This window comes from Plectropomus leopardus, chromosome 4, assembly GCF_008729295.1.
Source record: "Plectropomus leopardus isolate mb chromosome 4, YSFRI_Pleo_2.0, whole genome shotgun sequence".
Lineage (NCBI taxonomy): Eukaryota > Metazoa > Chordata > Actinopteri > Perciformes > Serranidae > Plectropomus > Plectropomus leopardus.
This window is the reverse complement of record NC_056466.1, coordinates 12,705,340-12,732,671: the sequence shown is the minus strand read 5'-3', so window position 1 is coordinate 12,732,671 and position 27,332 is coordinate 12,705,340. Positions and strand designations below refer to the sequence as shown.

The 27,332-nt window shown below is 38.1% G+C and overlaps 3 protein-coding genes across 5 annotated transcripts in view; all 3 read right to left on the bottom strand.

Annotated features, from left to right (window-relative positions):
- Positions 1–14: 14 nt before the first annotated feature.
- LOC121941967 (polyunsaturated fatty acid lipoxygenase ALOX15B-like) lies at positions 15–9,816 on the bottom strand. Its single transcript, XM_042485018.1, is given in 16 exon segments — positions 15–253; positions 457–627; positions 1,864–1,964; positions 2,081–2,202; positions 2,788–2,957; positions 4,150–4,236; positions 4,561–4,764; positions 5,113–5,256; positions 5,397–5,578; positions 5,903–5,923; positions 5,926–6,005; positions 8,343–8,394; positions 8,397–8,464; positions 8,764–8,845; positions 9,007–9,211; positions 9,646–9,816. Coding segments are annotated over 16 exon segments (2,022 nt in total). The 5' UTR covers positions 9,799–9,816; the 3' UTR covers positions 15–73.
- Positions 9,817–11,864: 2,048 nt separating this feature from the next.
- LOC121941966 (polyunsaturated fatty acid lipoxygenase ALOX15B-like) lies at positions 11,865–20,397 on the bottom strand. 3 transcript variants are annotated; one of them, XM_042485015.1, is made up of 15 exons: positions 20,097–20,397; positions 19,728–19,887; positions 19,090–19,294; positions 18,850–18,931; positions 18,344–18,466; positions 17,644–17,747; positions 17,137–17,303; positions 15,413–15,556; positions 14,507–14,710; positions 14,301–14,387; positions 14,021–14,190; positions 13,487–13,608; positions 13,252–13,352; positions 12,725–12,895; positions 11,865–12,498 (listed from the first exon to the last, which is right to left on the bottom strand). In XM_042485015.1, exons 1-15 carry the CDS (start codon positions 20,234–20,236, stop codon positions 12,319–12,321), a joined length of 2,160 nt encoding a protein of 719 aa, XP_042340949.1. In that variant the 5' UTR covers positions 20,237–20,397; the 3' UTR covers positions 11,865–12,318. The 3 variants fall into 3 exon arrangements, with proteins under 3 accessions (XP_042340949.1, XP_042340951.1, XP_042340950.1); XM_042485017.1 differs by having other exon boundaries at positions 19,728–19,942; positions 20,097–20,161; XM_042485016.1 differs by having other exon boundaries at positions 19,728–19,942; positions 20,055–20,130.
- A 2,434-nt stretch (positions 20,398–22,831) lies between these two features.
- The window catches only part of tbck (TBC1 domain containing kinase), a 60,773-nt gene continuing 56,272 nt past the window's right edge, over positions 22,832–27,332 (bottom strand). Inside the window, exon 26 of the mRNA XM_042485272.1 lies at positions 22,832–24,499. Within this exon, the coding sequence (XP_042341206.1) occupies positions 24,389–24,499 (111 nt within the window). The 3' untranslated portion in view covers positions 22,832–24,388. The remainder of the gene's footprint in view (positions 24,500–27,332) is intronic.

The window sequence follows — 27,332 nt, the reverse complement described above, 5'->3', positions numbered from 1 at the left end:
TTCCCTTTCTCTCTGTGTTTTTAGTATGAAGCTGAATTTGGCCGACAGCTGAGGAGCTCACAGCTTCTAATGTTCAAATGGCCACGCTGTTTTCCAGCATCTTTGGATCCATGTATGTGTATGGAATGTCCAGACTGTTGTTTCTGGCTTTGATGATTGCACTTAACACTTCAAGATCTCCTTGAAAATCCTTTATCCGCTTGCAAGGAATCTCCTCACTGAAATGGTCCTCTGGGTACTGGCCAAGAGGCACCTGATGAAATTAATTAAGAAGATGAATTTACTTAAATTCAAATGCTTATCATACTATTGGCAATGAGATATGTTGTAGGAAGTGAAGAGAATTTCTTTGCAGTTGCTCAAAGAAGGTATTTTGGCTCTAATAACATTTTAACATATTTTACACAACATGATCATAAATATGATGTTGTTTTTCATGAAGCCTTGGGCACTTACGAAATCAGAGGACTGCTTGCTAAGTAGCCACAGGGTGGACATGCCCTTTACTGTTATGTTGACATCAGGGAATGTCTGGAGCATTGTGGCCTCACTTGTTGTCCCCTTTGTGGTTGGTGGAGGAAGTTGCAGGGAGATGGGAGTGTTGGGCATCCAGCCACCATAGTCATACTGTAACAAATGAATGATTGACAGATAACTGATGAACTCTTTTTTAAGCCATGCCATGTCAACTAATACAGTGAGGATTAGCATTCAAATCTGCAGCTCCCACAACAGAATATACAAAATAAGAAAAAAAAACAAGATGAACAAAAAATACACACAATGAAATATATTTCATTAATGAAATAACTATTACAAGTACAGTTTGCAAAAAAAAAAAAAAAAAAAAAAACCCTAATCCTAGAAGGGGATGCAAGTAATGCAAGGCACAGGTCAGGTCCTCCACAGCATAAGGAGCTAGGTCCAGAGTCAACCCACACTGTCCCAAAGGCTTTGCTGCAGCCTGGGATGGAGGACCCATAGTGAGCCACTCAAGGTAGTGCAGAGACTTTGCAGGTTAGTCACTCTGCAGAGTACTTGAGCTGCTTGGAGTTTGGGGCTGTACAGCAGGAGAACACCACATATGCCTTAGAAAAAGTGTCCAGTTGTCTGTGGATTAACAGGTGATCTGTGGATGGCACAAGTCACTTGGACACAAGCTGCAGACTAATCACTCCCAAGTGGGTAGCCTGAATCAGAGTGTCTTATGTTGAAGACCTCCCTGAGACCCCAGGTAACATACTGACGATGTCTAAAAGTTTCAGTGAAAGGTATGTGTTAAAACCAATGAATTAATAATTCCCAAATAGCTGATTATACTTTCTGAAACCATGTCATATTAATCTGTTTTTCAAGAGAAAATTTCACCTGGAATGACATTCAGTTTTGCTGAGACATGCAAGCTGACCTCAGGATAAACTGTGATAACTTTGGCAAACCTCTGACTTTTTATCCAGCAAATCCAAAATTGCATTTGTGGAATACTTTGGTTTATCACCACCTGTGTGACTACTGACATTCCCATCAGCCTTGTGTATTTTGCTAATGTTTGCATTAACATGATAAACTGAGATTGTGATCTCAGTAAACAATTGCCAGTAGTCACCCTTATCATCATAAGTGTGATGGAATTTGTTTCATTCAGCTCAAAGCATCACTGTGCCAAAGTGCAGCCTCATACACCTGCTAGCGTGGCTGTACACTTGTCTGTTAAATGCTTGCAAACAATCCAAAAAGTCATCCTCAATGCCAGCATTCATCTATGTCTTTCCAATTCAAACAAAAACTACATAACCTCATGAACAATTTCCAGAAAAACTGCAACATTATAGTTGATCATTCTAATGTATTAAAAGGCTTCACCTGTCCAGTGTTCACAGCTGAGTGCTTTCCCGAGCAAGTGAAGATCACCATGGTGACAAACTTGACCATTTCAGCCACAGTGGTGAAGCTCTGTGGAATTCCTTAAAATCAGAGGGAAAAAAACTGTTAACTGAAGAGGACTAGATGAGCAAATTAAAGGTTGATGTAAATGTGCACATTTCTCATTATTAAGGCAGAGCCTCTCAATAAAGCCCACCTGTGCATGCTTGGGTGAGAAATCCATGCTCAAAAATGTCTGAAATCCACTGCTGCAGTTCAGAATCTTGCTGGACCTCAGCGTCATTCTTGTAGTAGAAGCTGAGCACTCCCTGCACAAACCTTTCAGAAATGTGGATAAGTTCTGTAAAAAACACATTCCTAGTTGAATTATGCATTTTTCATATGCACCGCAGTAGTAAGAATTTTTTTATCTATAAAATTAATTTATGAATAAGAATCTGATGCAATATGCGCCGTAGATTAAACAACTTTACAAGGGTAGTTTGACATTCTTGTTAACCTAGCTTACCAGTTTGCTTCTCTGTGGAGAGTAAAATGACAAGATCAATACAACTCTCATATCTCTGTATAAGTATGGAGCTACAGCTGGTGGGAAATTAGGTTAACATAACATAAAGACTGGAAACAGGGGGAGACAGCTAGCCTGGCTTGCTTTTAAAATGTCAAATCTATGCCAACCAACACCTCTAAATCATATCATTTAACACATTATATCTCTTTTATAATAAGCAATACACAAGCATTGTATAAAAATGATAATTAATGGTTTTACTGTGAGTAACATACAGAAACTTTTTCTTGGTAAACAGCAGCCATGACAAAAGAAACCCTTCAGAGAATCAGCTGTTAAAGAGAACAACAACTAGCAAGTTTTCTTCTTATTTTCCAGGACATCTATACTACCTATGGATGATATCCCAAAGTTTGAGTCCATCATCCCTGTAGTGGAAGTTTGGCACATCCTTCAGTCCACGCTCCGCAATGTCGTCAGGTATGCAGAGGGAGCTGTAGGTCATTGAGGACAGTGATCTCTTTAGGAGTGTCTTCATACCCTCTCCACCAGAGGCTGCAAACTAGCAAACAGAAAGGAACAGAGTGAGAGACAAATAATGTAACTTACATAAACAGAAAAAAACCATTGGGCCTCATGCAGCAACATTCTCGTAGATTTCGCTCATGTTTCCCCTTTACTCTCTCTTCCTGATTTAGAAGAGAGAATACATTTAGACAAAAACTATGTAAGAGAAGTCAACTCCAGGTGCGGCAAACACTCTCAGCCATCCAAATCTGCTCTTATCCAGGTGTGCTGAGTGATGAATGCCACTTGATCTTTAGTAACATGTTTGCATAGGTAACACCCCTAAATACTATGTGAGGGCATGTGTGGTGTTTGTGCAAAGACACTGGCACATGTACAACAATTGGAAAGGTGCCTCCAAAAAAGGCTGAAAGAAGAAAAGAAGAAGAAGAAGAAGTTCTGCTGTAGTAAAATGTTGAAAATGCAGAAAATTTTAAATCAATATGATAAATCAAAAATAATTACAATAATGAAAAGGAAAAGCTCTTTCTAATTAATCAACTAATCATTTCATAGTTTCATAGTATCATAGTATTTGTGTGAAAAAAAATCTGGATTTGTAAAGCAACTACTAACTAAAATTATGAAATTATAATGTTGGCGTTAATATTTCCTTCCAAGGTATAGTAGAAGAAAGTTGCATGAGATTAAAATACTCAAGTAAAGTAAAAGTACCTCAAATTTGTTCTTAAGTATGCTACATTAGTAAATGTACTTTGTTACATTCCACCACTGGTCAGCAGACGGATGCACAGTAATTGTAATTACAGTAAATGGGATTAATGGACCAAGTATAATATAATTAATATAATTCTTTAGTTCAAAAATTTGGTAAACCAATCATTATAATAACTCTAAATTCATCTAAATTTGATTATATCCTTTTCATGCACTTTTCATGCTCTTCAAGTTTAAAACATTTTTTTCTCCTGTTGGACAACTTGTGAACTGTAAAAAATGTTGTTTTCATCTTATCTTGGTTAAAATGCTTCAAACCACTCATAAAAAATGTCTCTTATCTAAGAGAAGAGCAAATATAAGACTTTATCGGTGAATCGAAGAAATCAGTGGGTAGTAACAAAATCAGAACAAATGTCAAAAGTCAAACAAAAATAAGGGATTGTATTGCTTCTTGCATTATGTCCTTGTTTAATTAATGAACAAAAAAGTATGTAGGGTTTTCTTACCTGTGTGAAAACCCCAGTCTTGGATATTAGAGCAATTCGAGCTAAAAAGTTGATCTGCAGAGTGTAGCGAGTGTGAGGCACCAGGAGCTGAAGAAAAGGAGAAACCAGTAACACTATAACATGTTATCGCAGTCATAAATCTTGATGCTTCTGTAACATTTAGCTGGTTGAAATACTTGAACATATACATAAACTAAAACATTATGATCCATCAATTTTGGAAGATAATAAAAATCATCAAGTTGAAAGAAGTGCAACACATAAAAAATTTACAAGGCAGAAGGTAGAAGGTAGATTTGAAGGTAGAAATTACATTTGTCTTTGATCCCGCTACATCTTTGGAGTTGAGAGATGAGTTGATTAAAATCAGTAGCTACTACTATTGTAATTTCAGTGTTTCCCTTCATGTACCTTGTACAGTGGATGCACCATGGGAACGTTGCGCAGCAGTGAAACTGCAAACACTTCAGCCAGCAGATGAGTGCGCAGCAGATGAACATTGAGTTGATGCTCTTGGAAATCTGCACTTCTCACAAATATCTTGGCCATCAACCAGTCATACTCAGAATCAGTAGGAAAGAAGATAGGGTTATCATCTGCTGGAGTCTGTTTCAGCTGCAGGAGAAGGCGGGGGTGTGGTTCATTCAATTAATTCAACCAATACCACTACTACTACTCTACTATTTGTCAATAATATTTTGGAATTTACTGCGATTGGCTTGACCTAATATGGCTATGGGAGGAACTTTTTCTTTCATAGCAAAGAGAATTCGTAGCTGTCATCTAGGTGTTATGGTATGGCAAAGAATCCAGTTAATTGCGCGAAAAACATTTCCAACAATGTTGTTTGTTTCCTGTCACAAGGGAACCTACACCTTTGTATGATAGTCAATACTCAGTAAATAATAGTTAATACTCTCATTTAAAACTTCGCTATTAGCTTTATTTGAGTGCTAATCTCACCTGAATAGCAATTGGCATCAGTTTATCATCGGATGTTTTGTGGAGAAGGACAAGTGGAGCCATCAAGTACTGCTTCTTCCCATTGATGGTGTTTGTTTTCAGTCCATCCAACTGCTTGTAGTCACACAAGAATATGTTGCCATTCTGTTTGAAATTTTAGTGAAGGTGAGGAGTTATTGAACTCACATGCTTACAGTGTGCATAGGCTATTGCATAAATCAAGTGAACATGTAAGTTCAACATGCAGTTCATAAATTAAACAATCGGTACTAAGATCAATCAACGTCAAAACAGTCACCTTCATTTTCATCTGCCAAGCTACATTTACCACGGAGGAAGACCATGTCATCAGTGACAGGAAAGTTACCAGGCAGGGTTGAACAACGTCGGATCAACATGGGGTTGACACCATTTAGATACTGGTAGCCGAAAAAGGCATCCTCCTTCCAATGTTTCTGGACATAATCTGAAAAAAGAACAGCGTTAAACCCTGATGGGTTTCAAACTTTGGGCAAGAAAATCTTACTCTCCCACTGTTTAACTGTTTAATGTATGTGAAACTGGAAAATGGGAAAGGATGTGGTACATGAGTCTAAAATTAGGAAACTTCTACATGATTAGAAGCGTACATTTTTTCCCATTAAATGAGCCAAGTAGAAAGCCAATGGACTATTCAGCATTCAGTAGTGTTAGAACGGAATACGGTTGAATAATTGAATTAATATAGTTCAAGGCACTACTATGCATAAATAATATTTTATTATACTTTAATAAACTACTATGATAGTACCTGATATATCAGTCCGTTTGAGCAGAAAACCCGATTGATAGCGTCAATATTAGTCCACTTCTTCTTGCAACTAGATAGTCCTTTAAGTTGCAGCTCAGTCAGCCTACACAATAAAAACAGAGTTTATTTTATTATGATGACAGATTTTTTTTTTATGCGTGTAAATATTTAATGGGTAAATAGATTTGTGACAGAATTTGAGGACTTAACCGTGTGAGTGCACTTCAGAAAAACTGCATAAGCAAGCACACAGCAGACAATACTTTAACTCACACAGCAGAACATGTATTTTGATTCATATTATTTGGAGTAAGAAAAATATAAGGTTATGGATACAACTCTGGTCCTCAGATTAGCATGAGTGAGTGTCTCACGGTGGAAACGCTTCCTGCATGACCTCATCAGAGGCTCAGATAACATTACGCCAGCCCTAATTGGCTGGCACTAATGATGTCTATGTCAGAAAAGGAATGGAGACCTCCCAGTATAATTAGGCTGACGTAGTGTCAGCCGTTGTTTAAAACAAGATTACATCTTCATAGCTTCCAAAACAAGACAGTGACCTTTTGAGATCCTAATTTATGCTAATCGGGGAACCCAAGTTATATCCATATTCTTAAGTTCTCTTTCAAAGCATTAGTTTCATGTCTCACTATGGGAAAAAACTGACTCTCAGATTGCCAAACATGCCTGTAAAGATGACAACTGTCCCCTGCAGAACCTCAAAAAGAAGGCAAGTGGGAGGCTGAAGTCTCTTGCTTGATAAAGCTAGAGCAATGGCCCCTACTATCCAGTGGGAGAGATCATGCTTGGACACAGGCTTTTCTCACGTGTGGTTTTACACAAGACACATTTAACTGGTCACACCCTGCCTAAAAACCTGGGTTTCTCTCCAAAAATGTTTCAGTGCAAGAACTGGAAATAATGTAGGGGAAAAGGCTGTTCTAGGTTGCATACTGACCTTAGTATTTACCATGGAGAACAGTTTATATGCCTGATGCATATACAGTAGATTGCATGGATCATACCTATGTGCAAGCCGAGGCTAAAACAAGCAATATGACTATCTTCAAGGGCAGCATTTTCAACTTTACTGTCCCAGAAGTTTAAAGGGGTATGAGAGAACATTTAATACAGCAGAAAGATCCCACAAATGGGCCAGTAGCCAAGAAATAGGCAATACACATTATGCACTCTTCATGAATCAACACACTTAAGGTGTTAACTCACTGTCTTTCCGCTACACCAGTGTTTACCAGTGCTTCTCTGGCCAATGCAGGGCTACCAGGATCATAGTTAGACCATTGTCTTTCACTTACCAGAGTTAGAGAACCAGTTGGGTAAAATTCAAAAAGAAGGGTCAAGCAAGCAAGCAAGCCGATCCAGCCTCAATGGGCTTTGTGATCATGCAGAGGGAAGAATAGAGGGCACCAAGCAATCTCCAAAGTTGCATTGAAGCCCATGGTTGCCTGACAGAAACATAATCAAATCTGGTTCACCACTCCATGGGCCAAAGCCTCCAGTCTGCATACTGGGTTGGCTTTGGACAACGATCTGCCTCATAATTCAGCATGTCTGGTAAATGAGTTGCTTTAAGTGACTGCAGGTGCACAATGCTCCAAATTATCAGTCTGTGTGTCAGTGTGTATAACTGGAGGTAACCCTTGCTTCTCCATCTTTTTCACTTTTGGCAGTGTCTTTCAGCCAAACTGAGATTTTACTTGTGATTGAATGATAGGTCGTGGAATGCTAAGCCTGGTAGCTGTGTGCTTGCACGTCCTGCATGTCAAGACACAGGGAAAACGACTGAAAAGGTTGTTTCCAAGTTGTCCAACTCTTCCTCATCATCGTCCTCATCTCCTTCTTGGAAGGCATGAGCAGCAGCCATGCTCTTGCATTCCCCATCTGCCTCATGTGAAACAGGGGGTAGGGACTGGGCATGTGCCTCTGCCCAGCTCAATCCAGGTGTAACAGCCAAGCTCATGGATCCATCCGCTTCTTCCTGCAGCGCAGCTTCTTCACTTATGAGTGGGTCTCTCCCCTGTTAGCATGTGTTCTTTGGCTAGCCTGCCAGGCTAGCCAGTGATGAAGTAGCTTACAGCATAGTGAATAAACTTGTCAGTGCTACTTCCCAAGATAAAAGTAAAACTAGTATGCAACTGTACACCTGGAAACAAGCACTCAAGTCAGTGGAAAGTTTAGCTTAGCAACCAATAACACAACTGTTGACAAGCTTCTCTGCAAAGCAAAAAGAGGTTTTTGGATGGATGAAACTGATGCTTTACCAGTCTAATAGTATATAGGATAAGGTTCCCATCTCCTGCTGACAAAGGTGTCACTAGTTCCAGCAAACTGAGCTCTTGACAAGGTCACCAAGGAGGCTTTCCTATAGTGAGACACAATATAAAAGCTATTGTCTGAGAAAATTTCAGGATCTCACCCAGTTGATGCAGTGAAGAAGAACTCTGTGGTCTTGGTGAAGGAGAAGCGACCTCACAAGGCAAAGATTGAGCGTTGTCTGCCTTCATGCAGTGGGGTATTCCCTCTTCATACTTATCCCAGCTGAGAAAAATATAGACCAACAGAGTGGTGAGGAACTTTGTACAGTCTAGATACCAGTGTGTCCACAGTTTTAATCAAGCATTATTTACATGGCGTGAATTCATTTATTTTATATAGCAATTTTGCAACATATAGTATTACTGAGTTCAATAAACCCTCGCCCATGTGACAGTGTTATGTGTTGTTTAATTTACCATTATTTATCATGAATATATTTAACAAAAGGTGTGGAGGAGGTTTGGATGCATGTTATTTTGGGATGCATAAAATTAAAACGTGTATAAACTCTGAGTTCTCACCGATAGTCTTTCTCACGTTGAGTCAGTTCCTGCTGCCTGCTGTACCTGCCAAGATGATGGCTGTCTTCGAAGACTCTCAGAGCTTAAGGAAAAAAAAACACAACAACTTTTTATAATTGTTTGTATGTTTACATAAATCTACTCCAGCCTCCTTGTAGTCCATCTTGCAGAACATGTCTCTCTTGTGTCATCTGTGGTCAATAAACAACATACAGGATGTCAGACAGGCAAATTTCCACAAACCTGTTCCCTCTCTGAAGCGGTGCACCTCACTGTCAGTGATCCAGCGGTATATGGGAAAGTTGTAGGTGTCTCCCTCAGGGGATTTCACTTCCACCTTGGCAGGAAACCAAGAGTCTTCCGGGAACAGTGGGAGCTGTTTTTTGTCTAGCTCTATTAGAATCAGCTTTCCAATGGAGACAGGGCAGGACACGCTAAAACTAGAGACCTGGAGTAATAACAGAGATGGTTTGTAAACATCTAAATCTTACATTTCTTTAGAGCTCATGCTTTTATCCAAAGCAGCCTACATAAATTGCAGCCAATCACATGGATAAAGCCTAAAAATTACAAGAATAATGCAAGTACAACTGCATCATATATATTGGACAGCTTCATGTGCTCCCTTTAAAAAACAGGAAGAGATAGAGAAAGAAAACAAATATTATGAAGCCAGGACAGCAAACAAGAGATTAAGAAAAAGCACATTTATAACCAAGAATTGAGCTGTATCCAAATGTAGAAATGTAGTCAGAATGTAGAAAGTTGGACAAAATAAAAATATACAATATAATCTCATTACATAAAATAATATAATAAGGTATTTAATGGTAATGGTAAAGGTAATGTATTCAAATATAGAGAGGGATATTTCAGACTTACTACTCCTCTCATGAAGGATGAAGCTCCTTTTAAGCCCATGAGCCACTTGCGGTCGCTCTCCCCTTCTGTGCCCACCAGCTTAATGAAGACATTGTTTACAGTGGTGGCACCAGCTAGATTACCAGTGGATACAGTCACTTTATAAGTCACCATATTCACTCTGGAAAGCAGAAGAATCCTGGTGGAGAGAGAATAATAATTACCTTTCTTAGCACTTGCAAATTAAATATAACTTGAAGAAGTTAAAGTTAACTTAATTTTTTTCAGTAAATTTGTCATTTCCCACTTCTCAACCACAGTCAATACTTTTCTAACTGAAATAACTTAAAAGCACATTTCTTACCACTAAATGAGACCAAGAAGTTCCTCCGATGAACTCCTGTTTTGATAAAAGCAATCCCCACTGTTTCCTGTTTTTGTGCATACAGTTTTTGGGGTGTGTCCAGCCAGGAGGAACAGATCTGCAGGTGGAATGTTGGACATGTATGAACATTTACTGCAGTTGAGAGCCAACAGGAAGACGATCAAGACGTTAGTTTGTTTGTTAGTTTTTTCCACACTGCGATAGTTCATGTAATAAAGAGAAACCAGGTTTTCCACAGTGAATAGTGACAACATCACAAAAGAAAAAGAAAAAGTGTTTACCATCACAGCTCATCCAGATTTGTCAGACATGATAACTGATTTAATCTTCATTGTTTCAGTCAGAGATTATAAAAGCAATAGGCCAATGAGGAAAGACAGGTGCACATTGTCATATTCTGTTGAAAAACGTGTTTAAAAGAAACTTCTCAAAGGAGCAACTTCACATTTTAGATTTTACATTTGAAGAACTAAGATAAAGCTTAATGTATGAATTATTATCTGTACAAAAATCACAGATCAGCATAAAACAACCACATGCAGTATTTTTGTTTCCACTATAGTGTCAGTTAAAAACAACACACAGCCATTTCCTTATTTCCTTTCCTTCTTTCCTTTATTTTGTTGATATGAAGCTGAATTTAACCTGAGGAGGTCACACACTCTGATATTCAAATGGCCACACTATTTTCTACCTTCCCTTTATCTATGTATGTGTATGGGACCATTTGTTTCTGGCTTTCATGACTGCATTAATCAGTTCAAGAGCTCCTTAAAATTCTATTATCGGCTTACAAGGAGCCTTCTCGCTGAAATAGTCCTCTGGTACTATCCGAGAGTGACCTGATGAGATTAATGATGGATTAAAAGCGCGTCTATCAAACATAAACGATTGACAATATAATGTACAGTTTAAGGAAGTAAGCAGTATTTTTTTCCAGTGGCTAAAATGGGGTATTGTGGCTTTAGTTGTCATATTAACTTACTTTACACAACACGAACATAAGTTTAATGGATGTAACTCTTTTTATTATGTCTCGGGCATTTACAAAGTCAGAGGACTGACTGCTGAATGTTATTATTTTGTTATCTCATAAAGTAAGCATTGTTATTTCATGATAATGCAATAATTAACCCATTACGATGAAAAAACAAAAGGTTGATTTATTTCGTTATCTCAAGAAAATGAGGTTTGTTATCTTGAGATTAAAATATTATTACAAAAAGGTCACTCTTACTTATCATGTTTATCAGAGATCAGAGAGTGCCAAGCCAGCATGCATAAATGGTGTCATGACAACTATAGCAACTGATTTAAGATGAAAATGTCAGATTAAGGAATACCATTTATTTATATTATTGATCCCATATAGATGGTTATGGTAATGAAGTGGTAACAAGGTGTCCTCTAATACACCTGAGGCACAGAGTTACGGTTAATTAAGTGGTAACAGTGTCTTGTGTGTACAAAGTCTCTATACTTTGTATGCATGCTGGCGAGGTACTCTATGATTATCACATTGTTTTAATCAACCTTTTGTTTTAATTGGAGGCACAACCCACCTCAGCTTCCATACTTACCTGTTAATGAAACCGAAAAGTTTCTTTGATGAACTTGTTGCCTTTGATGAACATGAAAAGTTACCATCACTGATGTATGACCATCTACTGCACTTGCAAAACAACAAAGATGATGCAAATAATGATGTCTAAAACAAGCACTAGTTCATTTAATAGAGATAAACCAGCTTTTATATGGATAAATGTGAGACCATCACAGTCTAACTTAGCCTAACTCAAAATATTAGTTCTGAATAACTGCTCAAACAACAAAAACTCACTCATACACATTTTACTCAACTGTAATATGATAATAATTGATTTAATCATTCTTATTTTGAGACAGAAAATAATAGAAAAGTCAAATGAAAACAATGCAAATGATCATTTTGTTCATAGAGGATACATGTGTTTATAAAAAAATCTCAATTTCTATGAAATGTGCTATACAAAAGTTGACTTGACTCAAAGAGCAGCCTCAAATTTTGTAATATACATGTTTTTTAAAGATACCTTGTCTATTTTATTGATGAAATAAAAATATTTAAAATGTGGATTATAATTTAAAACAGTACATTCACACCACAGTTAAATCAGCCAGGTGGTATAAGAGACACAGATCAGCATACAATGATCACATTAGTAATTTCCTTCCACTGTAGTATTAGTTAAACCAGAAAATGCAACTCTTAACTCGCTCAAATGAAGCTGAATTTGGCCAACAGCTGAGAAGCTCACAGATACTAATACTCAAATTGCCACGCTGTTTTCTACGACCACTGGATCCATGTATGTATATGGGACATCCAGACTCTTGTTTCTGGCTTTGATGATTGCGCTTAACACTTCAAGATCTCCTTGAAATTTCTTTATCATCTTGCAGGGAATCTCCTCGCTGAAATGGTCCTCTGGGTACTGGCCAAGAGGCACCTGATGACATTAATGATACATTAAGACGAATAATCCATTAAAATCTAAACCTTAATTTAACATTAACTATTAGCAATGTAATGTAGGCTACAGTTGTAGGAGCTGATCAGGATCTTCCCAGTGGCTCAAAGAGAGAATTTTGGCTCTAATAACATATCAGTCTGTTTAACACACCTTGAACTTACATTTGATAGTTATAATTTGTCAAAAATTCTTTGGCACTTACAAAGTCAGATGATTGCTTGCTGAGAAGCCACATGGTAGACATGCCCTGAACTGTTGTATTGACGTCAGGAAATGTCTGGAGCATTGTGGCCTCACTTGTTGTCCCCTTTGTGGTTGGTGGTGGAAGTTGCAGGGAGATGGGAGTGTTGGGCATCCAGCCGCCATAGTCAAACTGAAATAAATTAAGGATTGATAGATAATTGATCAACACAGCCTGTGACAGGTGGAGAGACAGCAAACACGGCAATGAGGATTAGTATCTCAAGCTGCATCTCCTATAATGGACTACACAAAACACAATACACAAAACCCTACTTAGGGAGTGATACCCCAAATAATTATGTTGATGTGAGGATAAACTTTGATAACCTAGGCGATCCTCTGATTTTTCATCCAGCACCATCATCACCAGCCAGAATTCATCTATCTCTCCAGTAAAAAAAAAACAAAACATCAAAACCTCATCAACATTATCCAGAAAAATCGCAAGATTGTAACTGATAACCCCAGTATATTAAAAGGCTTCACCTGTCCAGCGTTCACAGCTGAGTGCTGCCCCGAGCAAGTGAAGATCACCATGGTGGCAAACTTGACCAACTCAGCTACAGTGGTGAAGCTCTGTGGAATCCCTGAGAATTAGAGGAAATAAACTGCATTACTTGTGGACATTGAAATGACTTATGAAAAGTTTGACTTGTGTTTACATGAATATAAACTATAAATGTGCACATTTCTCATCATTAAGACTGTCTGTAAAGCTCACCTGTGCCTGCTTGGGAAAGGAATCCATGTTCAAAAATGTCCAAAATCCACTTCTGCAGTTCAGAGTCTTGCTGGACCTCAGCATCATTCTTGTAGTAGAAGCTGAGCACTCCCTGCACAAACCTTTGAGAAATGTGGATAAGTTCTGTAAAGCACAATCCTAGTTGAATTGTGCATTTTTCAATACACAATGCAATAGTAAGAATTTATTTATTGAATTCATGGATGAGAATCTCGTGAAATATACACAGTGGATCACATAAATTTAAAGGAATAGCTTGACATTTTCTAAAACTTTCTAGTTTACTTTCTTGTGGTGAATTAGATGACAACATCAATACAACTCTCACATCTGTGCATTAAGCATGGAGCTACAGCAGGGAGGAAATAAGCTTTCATAGCATTACGGCTGGAAGCAGAGGGAAACAGTTAGCCCTTGAGAAAATTGACACAGTCACAAAAGAGAACAAATGCTATCTTCTACAAGGGGTAGGGTGTTTGCTCTTATTTTCCAAAACCAGGAAACCTGTACTACCTGTGGATGATATCCCAAAGCTTGACTCCATCATCCCTGTAGTGGAAGTTCGGCACATCCTCCAGCCCACGCTCAGCAATGTCATCAGGTATGCAGAGTGAGATGTAGGTCATTGAGGACAGTGATCTCTTTAGGAGAGTCCTCATACCCTCTCCACCAGAAGCTGCAAACTAGCAAACAGTGAAACATATAGAAAGAGAAAGAGAAATACTCTGCTTGATATTGGAAAAAAAGTATTGTTTTCGATAATGGTGCAGTGAATGTGTTGGTCTTTAAGTACCTCTGTGAAAACTCCAGTCTTAGATATCAAAAGAAGTCGAGCTAAGTGGTTGATCTGCAGAGTGTAGCGAGTGTGTGGTATGAGGAGCTAAGAGAAAAAAGGAATTCTGTAAGTTACACAATGATTCATTAACTTTGGAAGTTTTGAAAATCTCCAAGTTGAAAAATCAACAACCGTAGCAGTTTCAGTGTTCTCCCGTCAGTTACCTTATACAGTGGATGCACCATGGGCACATTACGCAGTAGTGCCACAGCAAACACTTCAGCCAGCAGATGAGTGCGTAGCAGGTGAACATTGAGTTGATGCTCTTGGAAATCTGCACTTCTCACAAAAATCTTGGCCGTCAACCAGTCGTACTCGGAATCAGTAGGAAAGAAGATGGGATTGTCACCTGCTGGAGTCTGCTTCAGCTGCAGGAGAAAGAAAAGTTGTGCAGCTCACTCAACTCATTTGATCCAGTATCACTACTGCCAATACTGGTCAAAAATGTTTAAGAATTTTCTGTAACCCTGTGCACATACATCAATGCTTGCATGTCTAAAGTCTCAAGTATTTGACAAAAGGGAAAGAGGGAAGCAGGCTGGCAATAGCAATAAAAAGACTTCAAATGTTGCCTGTTCTCTGATCCATATTCTTCCTATACAGTATATTTGTTTGCACTCTACTAGTATAATTTCACTAAAGGTAATTCTGTCTACTCTGTACAGATGACATCTATCTTACTTGTCTATTGTATCGTAGTCATCTATTGTATCGTACCAGGACAGTGGGCTTATTACATTGTACAGTTTGTAAAGTCCTTTTCAGCAAATTTGGCCTATATAAATAAAACTGGCTTGACTTGGTATGACTAGGGAAAAACTTTTTTTTTCCCCTTAAAGGTATTTTTAAGGGCTTTTTGTGCCTTTATTTAATAGGGCAGACAGCATGAACTTTTTGACATGGCCCTGGATTAGGCAATAAGAAATGACTAGCTTTTCCTAGCAGAGAGAAGTCATAGCTGTAATCTAAATACTAGCCATGGCGGTGGCTTTCTTGCAAAGAACCCAATGTATATTGCTAAAAGTTTAAACAGAGCTTCACTCAAAGTTATATTTGGGTACTAATCTCACCTGAATAGCAATTGGCACCATCTCATCACTGGGTGTTTTGTGGAGCAGGAGGAGGGGAGCCATCAAGTACTGCTTCTTTCCATTGATGGTGTTTGCTTTCAGTCCATCCAACTGCTTGTAGTCACACAGGAATATGTTGCCTTTCTGTTTGAAATTTTAGACAAGGCAAGGCAAGTTTATTTATATAGCACATGTAAGCAAGAAGGGAATTCAAATTGCTCTACATAAAACACTTAAAAAGCATTGAGACATAGGGCAAAAGAAATCCATTGTGAGATGACATTTAAATGCAATCAAAAAATTATTAAAGAGCTAGAGATTTGAAAAAAAATTACAAAATTGTGAAGACAGATATAAATACAACAATAAAAGTTAACTTGCAGTGTGAGAATGAATAAATATTTGATTTAATAAAAGGCACGGGCAAAGAGAAAAGTCTTGAAAAGTCTTTAAAAAAGTCGATTTAAAAGAACTGAGAGTTTTCTGGGGGGTTGTTTCGGATATCAGGTGCATGAAAACTAAAAGCTGCTTCCCCATGTTTAGTCTTGACTCTTTGGACACAAAGTAAACCTGTCCCGCAAGATCTGAGAGGTCTTCATGGTATATACTGTAGCATAAGGTCAGAAATGTTTTTGTGCGCTAAACCATTCATTGCTTTAAACCAGCAATGGTATTTTGAAATACATTCTCTGACAGAAAGAAAGCCAATGCTAAGACCTCAGAACTTGAGTGATGTGATCAAATTTCTTGGTATTAGTGAGGACTCAGCAGTGCTCTGAATCAGCCACAGTTGTCTGATTACTTTTTTTAGTGACCTGTACCATTAATGTAGTGACACCATTACAGTAATTATGTTAACTGACAGTAAATGCCTCTACAAGATTTACCAAATCCTGCTAAAACAAAGTCCTTTTATTTTTTTCTATGTTATAGATAGTAGGCTAACTTTGTAATTAGCTTAATGTGGTAATTGACATTCAGGTCTGAGTCCATGACTTCACCAAGACTTCTGGTTTGGTCTCTGTTTTTTAACATAGCCAGTTGAAGTTAAGTGCTGACTATATTTGATTTGTTCAAGACACTTAGTCAGAGCTTGTATTGGACCATAGACCCCTGATGATACGTTTATTTAAATGTGTGAGTCGACTACATACTTATGGTAACATATTATGTTTTCCATAATCTGAGTTGTCAGAAGTATGTAGATGTTAAATAGAAAGGGCCCCAATATGGAGCCTTGGGAACCTCTGCATGACATTTCTGTCCATTCAGATGTATAATTATCCATTGACACAAGGTCCCCGTCCTTTAAGTGGGATTGAAACCAGTTTAGTACTGTGCCAGAATGATCCAACCTGTTTTCCAGGCGGTCTAGTAATATGTTGTCAATGACTGTGTCAAATGCAGCACTGAGATCCAGTAATACTAAGAATCAAACTCTGCCACTGTCTGTGTTTAAGGGGATGTCACTTAAGACCTTGATAAGAGTAGTTTCAGTTCTGTGCTGTGGTCAAATACCTGACTGGAAAACATCAAAAGAGTTGTTAAGTGCTGAAAGAGGACTCTGTGAGTATGAGAACTGATTTGACTCACATGCATGCAGTGTGCATATAACATACACTAAGTGAGTGATTCAGTGCAACATGCAATTCGAAACTCAACATATCATGGGCCAAAACATGATTCCTCCTGGTACTAAGATCAATCAAGGTCAGAAAAATCACCTTCATTTCATCTGCCAAGCTGCACTGACCACAGAGGAAGACCATGTCGTCAGTGACTGGGAAGTAATCAGGCAGAGCTGAACAACGTCGGATCAACATGGGGTTGACACCATTTAGATACTGGTAGCCAAAAAAAGCATCGTCCTTCCAATGTTCCTGGACATAGTCTGTAAAAAGAACAGAGCTGAACCTAGTTGGGTTTCAAACTTTAAGCTAAAAAATATTTCTATCCCAATGTTCAGCTATACTTTTAATTGCATATAGAACTGGAAAATGGGAAACACTGTCTTACACGTGTCTAAAATTAGAAAACTTCTGTGTGATTAGATGCATACATGTTTCCCAGTCACATTTTTTCCCATTCAGTGAGCCAAGTGAGAAAGCCAACAGACTATTCAATAATTAGTGGTGTTATGTACAAATAAAGTTCAATATTTAAATTAATATAATTTAATGCACTATCATGCATACAACATTAAGCAGTTCATCAAACTACAATAATAGTACCTGATATGTCAGTCCGGTTGCAGCAGAAAACCCGATTGATATCATCAATATTGGTCCACTTCTTCTTGCAGTTGGATAGTCCCTTAAGTTGCAGCTCAGTAAGTCTAGAAAATAAAAACACAGTTACTTCAGTATCAGACTTAAATCATTTTTATAGGCAGGCCATTTTTATAGGCCTACCCTTATGGATCAAAAGATTTCTGACTGAATTAGATATAACCCTGTAAATGCACTTAAGAAAAACTGCACAGGTGGGCACAAAGCAAAAAGTAATGCACAAAAAGAACATTTATTTAGAGTCATATAGTTCAGGATTAAAAAACAAAAATAAGGTTATAGACATAACCCTGTTTCTCAGATTAGCCTGAGTGACTGTTTCACCATGGAAAAGCGTCCTGTCCTGTGTGGCCTTGTCAGACCAGCTCAGCTAACATTGTGCCAGTCTGAATTGGCTGGCACTAATGATACCAATAGGAGGGGAAGGTGGTTTGGTGAGAAACTCACTTTTACTAATCAGACAACTGACAACATGTTAAGTCCATACCCTTAAGATCTTTTTTGGCATTTTTTTTCGTGTCTCACTATGATTGTTGCACCTCTCTACTACCCTTGGAGTCCAATACTTTAAAATGTCACACAGGAGGCTTTCACGTAAGACACGAAACAAATGCTGCTGTCTAATATAATTTCAGGACATCACCCAGTAGATGCAGTGAAGAGGAACTCTGTGGTCTTGGTGAAGGAGAAGCGGACCTCACAAGGTAGAGAAAAAATGTTCTCTGTCTTTATACAGTGGGGTATTCCCTCTTCATACACATCCCAGCTGGGAAAAACAGAGAACAGCAGAGTGGTGAGAAACTTTGGACAATCTAGATACCAGTGATAGATAGATAGAAATTAATTTAATATTTAATATTGCGATATGGAAACATATAGTGCAATTGCTTGAAAAAAACCCTGGACAATGTAACAATGGTTGTGAAAAGTTAAAATGTGTTATAGCTCTGAAGTCTCACCGATAGTCTTTCTCACATTCATTCAGCTCTTCACTGAGTTCAATAAACCCTCGCCCATGTGACAGTGTTATGTGTTGTTTAATTTACCATTATTTATCATGAATATATTTAACAAAAGGTGGAGGAGGTTTGGATGCATGTTATTTTGGGATGCATAAAATTAAAACGTGTATAAGCTCTGAGTTCTCACCGATAGTCTTTCTCACGTTGAGTCAGTTCCTGCTGCCTGCTGTACCTGCCAAGATGATGGCTGTCTTCGAAGACTCTCAGAGCTTAAGGAAAAAAAACACAACAACTTTATAATTGTTTGTATGTTTACATAAATCTACTCCAGCCTCCTTGTAGTCCATCTTGCAGAACATGTCTCTCTTGTGTCATCTGTGGTAAATAAACAACATACAGGATGTCAGACAGGCAAATTTCCACAAACCTGTTCCCTCTCTGAAGCGGTGCACCTCACTGTCAGTGATCCAGCGGTATATGGGAAAGTTGTAGGTGTCTCCCTCAGGGGATTTCACTTCCACCTTGGCAGGAAACCAAGAGTCTTCAGGGAACAGTGGGAGCTGTTTTTTGTCTAGCTCTATTAGAATCAGCTTTCCAATGGAGACAGGGCAGGACACGCTAAAACTAGAGACCTGGAGTAATAACAGAGATGGTTTGTAAACATCTAAATCTTACATTTCTTTAGCTCATGCTTTTATCCAAAGCAGCCTACATAAATTGCAGCCAATCACATGGATAAAGCCTAAAAATTGCAAGAATAATGCAAGTACAACTGCATCATATATGCTGGACAGCTTCATGTGCTCCCTTTAAAAAACAGGAAGAGATAGAGAAAGAAAACAAACATTATGAAGCCAGGACAGCAAACAAGAGATTAAGAAAAAGCACATTTATAACCAAGAATCGAGCTGTATACAATTCCAGAATGTAGAAAGTTGGACAAAATGAAAACATACAATATATCGCACAACATAAAATAATATGATAAGGTATTTAATGTGCCAGTAATCTCATATAGGCTGAGAGTAAAGCATTCAAATATAGAGAGGGATATTTCAGACTTACTACTCCTCTCATGAAGGATGAAGCTCCTTTAAAGCCCATGAGCCACTTGCGGTCGCTCTCCCCTTCTGTGCCCACCAGCTTAATGAAGACATTGTTTATAGTGGTGGCACCAGCTAGATTGCCAGTGGATACGGTCACCTCATAACTCACCATTTTCACTCTGGAAAACGGAAGAATCAGTGATCACTGTTTCAGTAAAGTATCACTAGAGGAACCTGAGCGGAGAAAAAAAGCAAAAACATTTTCATATCTCTGGCTTCACAATGAAAATGGCATTGGCAAATGATATTATAATAACTAACATTAAGTTTGTCTTTTCTCACTTACTAGTTAAAGTCCAGTCTTCACTGACTTTCAAAGCTCTCTCACCTGTTAATGTGACACTGACGTTCCTTCAGTGAACTGCTGTTTTGATGACAGTAATCTCCGCTGATTCCTCTTTTTGTACATACAGTTTTGGGGGCGTGTCCTGTCACTTCCAGCAGCTCTGCTGGTGGAATGTTGGACATGTATGGACAATTACTGCTGTTGAGAAACCACCGGAATTTGATGAAATAATGTTTTTTTTTTAATGCAACGGTAATGTATTTGATAAAGATAAATCAGCTTTTCCAAACATGAAATGTGACACCGTTACATCAAAAGTATTCAACTTTACAGTTCATCCAGACTGATCAAACAGTGTCATTATTAATAACACTGACATGATAGTAATTGATTCAGTCCTTCTTATTTTCAGATAAAAAAAGAAAGTTATAACAATAGGCCAATGAGAGCTGACAGAAACAAATAGTGGCCCTTTCAGCCACACATTGGGGAGCTCCACAGTGGTGGCCAGACACATAATAACTTTCTCACTACACAGGTGACAGCAGGGCCTTAGTTTCCATGCAGAATGCCAGAAATTACAGACTGGACCAGATGCCAGAACCATCTACCGCCTTCTTTATTGTGTCACCTGATGAGGTCTCGAGACCTGACAGTCACTGTCCCAGGCTACAGTGATACATTTCAACTCTCTAACAAAGTGTTAGGATATGACAGCACAAATGGACCCTATTTGGAACTTTCTTTCCCACCTAGATATTACCAATCCTCCAGCATGGACCCTTCTGTCCAGAGCATCAGTAATGCATCTCTGCAGGCATTGGCTTTTATGACCAGGGAACTTGGCAGGCCACTATCAATGCTCTCGGCACTCTCCCTGTTGTCATGGGAGAGCTGTTTGGCGTTGCTGCCCAGCAGGGTGGGCTGATCCAGACAGATATTGCCACAGCCAGACTTTGTCACCAGTCCAACCCTGGCCTAAACAAATCAATATGTTAACAGCGATGTCACAACACAAGATTGAAAATTTAAAATGTAAAGAAATTAAACATTTTAACATATCTGCTACACATGAAGCATACAAATTTAACATATGAAACACACGAATGTAACATACAGTATCTGTAGTTTGCAGAAATGTAAAATGCCAGCATTTATTCTGGCAATCGGGTTTTGTCACCATACCTTCCTCCAGCTGAAGCTGCAAGCAAGGGAACCGTCAAAAATATAATAAAAATTAGAGACAAATACTGAACATGAATCATGATACTAAACAAAAACCCCACATAGTTTAGGCAATGGTCTACTGAGCATGATTGTCTTTTCATAGCTATGGTAAAGATCCAGTTTTAGATAAAAGAACATGTCCAGTTGAGTAGTGTTGTGAGTAAGAAGCAAAAAATGAACTTAGTTCATTCTTGAGTCCAAGTGGACATTGGTGCCAAATTTGAGGAGGCATTTTTGAGATATCGCACTTGTGAAAATGGGATAGATGCACAGACAAATGGACAGCGTGAAAACATAGTGCCTCCAGCCATGGCTTTTGCTGGTGTGGAGGCAAAAAAAAAAAGAAAACTACAGTAATTCAGTTCTCTTATAGTTACCTTGTACAGTGGATGCACCATGGGCATGATGTGTAGCAGTAACACTGCAAGTGAATATTGGGTTGATGCTCTGGAAATCTGCACTCACAAAAATCTTGGTGGTCAAGCAGTGGTACTGGTAGGCGAAAAAGCCAATGTTTCTGGATATAGCCTGGAAAATTAACAGAGTTGAACTTGACGGGCATCGGAATGAACACAGTTGAATGTTTTTTTATCCATACAGTATCAAGTATTTTATCAAGTACTGTTAATACCTTATGTGTCAGATTGGCAGTTCTCCCTGCCAGTCCCTTCATTTTTAGCTCTAGCAGATTGTTACATAGATAGAAATTTAACCAAATGGTAACCCAGGAGATACAGTGTAAAGAAACTCTGGTGTAGCTGAAAGGAGAAGCAATGTTTGCGAAAAGTTAAAATGTCTTATAGCTCTGAGTTCTCACCGATAGTCTTTCTCACGTTCATTCAGCTCTTGCTGCCGAGTGTACCTGCCAAGATGATGGCTGTCTTCAAAGACTCTCAGAGCTTAAGGAAAAACACAACAAGTTTATAATTGTTTGTATGTTTACATAAATCTACTCCAGCCTCCTTGTAGTCCATCTTGCAGAACATGTCTCTCTTGTGTCATCTGTGGTCAATAAACAACATACAGGATGTCAGACAGGTAAATTTTCCACAAACCTGTTCCCTCTCTGAAGCGGTGAACCTCGCTGTCAGTGATCCAACGGTAGATGGGATAGTTGTAGGTGTCTCCCTCAGGGGATTCACTTCCACCTTGGTAGGGAACCAAGAGTCTTCAGGGAACAGTGGGAGCTTCTGTTTGCCCAGCACTATCAGGATCAGCTTTCCAGTGGAGACAGGGCAGCACATTCATGCAAGACACCTGGAATAATGACAGAGATCATATGAAAGCGTCTTAATTTGGAGTTATAGTACATATTATAGTACACTGGTATAAGTTATAGTACATTACATTATTCAGCTGACACTTTCACAAAGCAATTTACGTACATTCTACCGTATAGATGAGACACAAATATTTCAAGAAACATGCAAGTACATCAACTTCATGACATACATATAATGTATTCCACATTTGTGGGAATGTCTAGTCAGGAATAACAGTATAGAGTCAACTCTGGCAATGGAATGTTGGACACGTATGAAAACTGCACCTGCAAAACCACATGAAGCTTTATTCAAAACTAAATATAAGATCATCACAGTGAATTAAACAAAATTAGGAAACAAAAATCAAGACCATCACTTACACAGCTTGTCCAGACTTATCAGATAGTTTTAAAATAAACAACTGTAGCATGGTAGTAACCAATTTCTATGGCATGGCAACTGCATACAATAGAATATACAGTACAGTAGACAATTCAGTGATGAGTAGACAAGGTAAATAAAAATACTTGTTACGAAATCACCAAAAGCACAAATTACTGTGTTCATTTTTGTTTCTAAGACAAATACACAGTGGCATCTTTATGAGGTACTCCTGTGCAATATACTGCAGTTCAATACAACGGCTCTGCCATAAACTTTTCAAGTTTATAATATTATTTGGGTTTTGTTTACATTATAGTCATGCAACTGTACTGGGACTGGAGTCTTGCCAAGCAACAAATAAACATTCCTGCATGCTAGCTTGCTACCTCCTACACGTACTGTTGCTACTGTCTACATGTTATCACAGGCCAGTTATGTATCATGTACATTTATCTGGAAGTTTTCATTTATTGTGCAATCAGTGAAGTAAGAGTTGGTTGACAGTGGCTCTTGCATAAATTTGATGCAAACAAGTTATCACATACTCAGACAGCACCTTGCGACATCTTCTAACGTCATATGGCATGAGTAGACATTTGCAATGCAGTATCAAGGCTTATTTCCTTGCCTTCGTCCTCTTTTGACAGGTATTCAGTAATTATCTCACATTTGTGGAAATATGTTCCTTTTTATGGTGCAAAATATGTTAAAATGACCTTGTAGACTAATTACGGTTTACAACACCTGTAAAGTGGAGTGATACAGGCTTAGTTAAAAGTCAGGCACTACCACTTATCAAATCAAATTGCTTAATCGGATATATCAATTCTGTGTTTGTTACTGATATCATAGGGTCATAGTTAAGGATGACACAGTTGACTAATGATGGTTATTATTTTTTGCCCTCCATATTTACATACACTAAGGGGAAAAAATATAAAATATAATGAAGTCGAGTACACCACCAGCGCTACTATGACCTAGTCAATGCTTAAACATATAACATACATAGATCACCTTCCGAAGTTATTATAGACATAATAAAAGTAGAATATATGACAGAAAAGTTGTATTGGATTGCATAAGATTGTACCTGTGTACTTAATAAACTGACCAAAGAGTGTATAACATTGTTGTCTAAATCAATTGGCTCAGAACAGACAACATACATAATATAACAAGTATTTTATATTGGTCACAAAAAGATCAATTATTAGTGCAAAGCTACTACAACATGTGTTCAAAAGAAAAAAAAACTGATTAAATCATTCTTGTTTTGAAACAGAAAATAACTGCCCTGTAAATATATTTGCATCATAGTTTAATTAGAACATGTTTTTAAAAAAAATCAAAATTTGTTACTCAATTCAATTAAATTCAATCTTCAATATAAGCGCAAAATGCAATATACAGTCTTTCTACTTGTCCCTTTTGTTCATGTGAAGCCGAGAGCTGGGATCAGATCTGAGGGGAGGGGACAGTCAGGAGTCCAGTGGGCTTCAGCTTGTTGATCCCTCCATCCAGGATACAAACCCGTTGGAAATTTACCTTGGCCAGATGTGCTGCAAACTGGGAAGAAAATAAAAAGAAAAGAGAAAGACACTTATTTTTCCTCAATACAGGAACTGCAGATACCCCTCACCTCACACAACATTAAACCAGTATTTGGTTTCCTTGAGTAAATACTTACAGGTCCTGCAGTTGCTAAACATAAACATTACATCTTTAATGGCACTTCAGCAACTAGGTAACACCTTGATGTGGAATATGTAATGCATTACATAACATGTATGGTTAAACTAAAACTGAGGGTGACTTTGAGGAATTAACATGAAAATTAAAGAGACATATGATTTTGCATAAAAGAAAAGGGACTTGTCAGAACTGAAGCTGCCTCCAGATATGACTTTCTTCTGTCACATTCTTTTGTGCACTCATTGTTAATAAAATAAGTTGGAGAGTGTTAGTGCTTCCTTATAAAAATAAAAATGCGAAAATGTACCCACTGAGGAAGCAGATATTGCTGGTATATTGTGTGAGATTGAACACATGTTGCTGTTGCTGTGCCATTTTATTGAACTCGTGTTGTGTAATGTAAGCCCTTGTGTGTTCGTGGTTGGTGACGCTACGTGTGGATTCACTTCTGTAATTTGGGGAAATCTGATTATGAAACCTCTGTTTCAGATGAACAGTTATTACAAAAATTGAAATTGACTGATGAATGAACTTCACTTTTGTCATTCAACCACCAAGACTTTTAAAGAATTTGACAAATATTCTCATACCTAAGAGTCTGTTTACAGCTGGGGTTAAGACATGTGTCGACTGTCCAAAAGTTATAAAGTCTGCTCTCTTGTAAGTTGCTTGCTAGCCACGTTAGCGGTCGTGTTCGCACAAATAGGGATATTGCTCTCTGCAGAATTTAACACGGCTCTTTCCACAGGGCAAAATTATGAAACAGTCATGCAAGAATTTGTCTAAATTGTTATAAAATGGACAAGTTATAGAGCATTAGCCTGATGTCAGCAAAACAACCACCACCTCCATCACTGATGACGTAGTCCCTGTGTTATAGATGTATATTAGCGTTCACACAATAAAAGATACTGTATGTGGCCAAATGTGTCCCTGACGCAAATCTGCGAATCCTATGATGAGGAAGGAATGGCCCAGCTTACTCTGCCTTTGTTTGGCTTACCCTGTAGTTCTTATCCTAAACCAAATCAGTCCCACTTGTGTTAACCTAACCAAAACAACCAATAAATGCAAAGAGTACCAGCCACTCATAGGGACAGTAGTCTGGGTCATGCCTTCCTTATCCTAATATTCACAAATTTACATTCCAGACAACCTTAACAAGTGGTTTGGGTGATTGAATCACAATGCGTCTTTGTGGTTGTAAATAGGCTCTAAGTTACTGAATACATGGATAACTTTATATTGAACTTTCCAATCTCCAGATAACTCTTATCTTGTTTTTTCTTCTGTTGCAATACAGAGCTTTCCTAAATAGAGATATTCCTTTAGAAGGATACTTCTTATTTCAGTGGTACAGCACCTTCCAAAAAGCTGACCAGAAATACAATGGATGAAAAATGAAAGTATTATTTAAACAAAATCAATCAATCTTTACAAACGACCTCTGTGAAAAACTGTAAATCCCCTCATGTTAACATCTACATAAAAAATCCACTATGTGTGAGGTCGCCTCGTAAAGTCCCTGCACACCCTCAAGTGCACACCCACAAGTATGTTCAGTTATTTTGGTTGATTAGAGCTCTTCTCAGGTTGAAGGTGGCTGGGTCTACATTGGGAATTATGCAAGGTCACAGGACTCTATGTAATAGAGTGTTATTATAAAGGTGTATTTTGTTCAGTTCTATGAGGTGCAACTAAGGAAACAGGAGAGTCATGGAAATGTCAGACAAGCATGGGTGTGCAGAGTCTTTAAACTGATAAAATAACAGAAAAAATACAAACTCAATGTAAATGCTATTAAATTGAGAAGTATTCAGCTTTTCAAGAGCTAGGAAAACCTCTGAATTGGCAGGTTTTAACAAAAAAATGTTAATGTGACTTGCCACACTGTTGTCACACCTGAGATCTGCAAATGTGTGTGACAATCTCAGTAATTTCTGTTGTTTTTAGTTCTGAGTTGAAGCTCATAGGCTCACAAAGTCACGTTCTCTACTTTTTTGTCAACACATTCTCACCCCAACTTGTCAAATACTGCCTCTTTGTCAGTGAAAGTACACTTCAAAATATGGCATGCTAGGTACCATCCTGCATCAGTTCTCAGAGTTAACAGTTCTCATCAGAATCTTTTCAAGATACACTTTTGTTTTCACGGGAAGTGTACAGTGTCTGCTCGTTACATGCACAGCCTTTTCCAAAGTAAATTTATTTTGTTTTAAGGTTTACTGCCTTAGGGCTAGGAAACAAAAGCCTACGTTATCATTAAAATAACTTCATTGACTTTTGGATTCACACAGGAAATGAACAGTGGGCTCTCAGGTGAAAGTCCGGAGTTTGTATGACCCATTCACCTCCCCTTCTGCCCTCCCTTTATGAACTTTCTGACTATTTAAAGTATGGTAATTGCAGCAAACCTGACAAATTGCCAGTGCCCAGTGTGTATCATACTGCTGCAAAGGGTGCCTCTGTTTGTCAGTGCCTGACGCCAAGATCCACTGACAAAATGACAGTATTTGATGAATTTATAGTGAAAAGAGACTGATTCCGCTCCCAACAGAGAAATATAAATGCAAAAAATGAACATAATAGAAAAAAATTTTGTGAATATCAGTTGTCTACTTGTGTTGTTCCTCACATACTAACAGGATTTTCGACTAAAGTTTAAACATTTCTAATTCAATCAGCTGAAACGTCCACATAAAAACTG

Bases quoted from the DNA above. Each gene is read 5' to 3' on its own strand.
- LOC121941966 (XM_042485015.1), bottom strand. From the start codon at position 20,236: ATGTCCAACATTCCACCAGCAGAGCTGCTGGAAGTGACAGGACACGCC. The intron at 14,711-15,412 runs GTGAGATTAGTA...TTTCTCCTGCAG, and splicing joins TGGTGCCAATTGCTATTCAG to CTGAAGCAGACTCCAGCAGG. The intron at 14,388-14,506 runs GTAACTGACGGG...TTTTTCTCTTAG, and splicing joins TGGTGCATCCACTGTATAAG to CTCCTCATACCACACACTCG.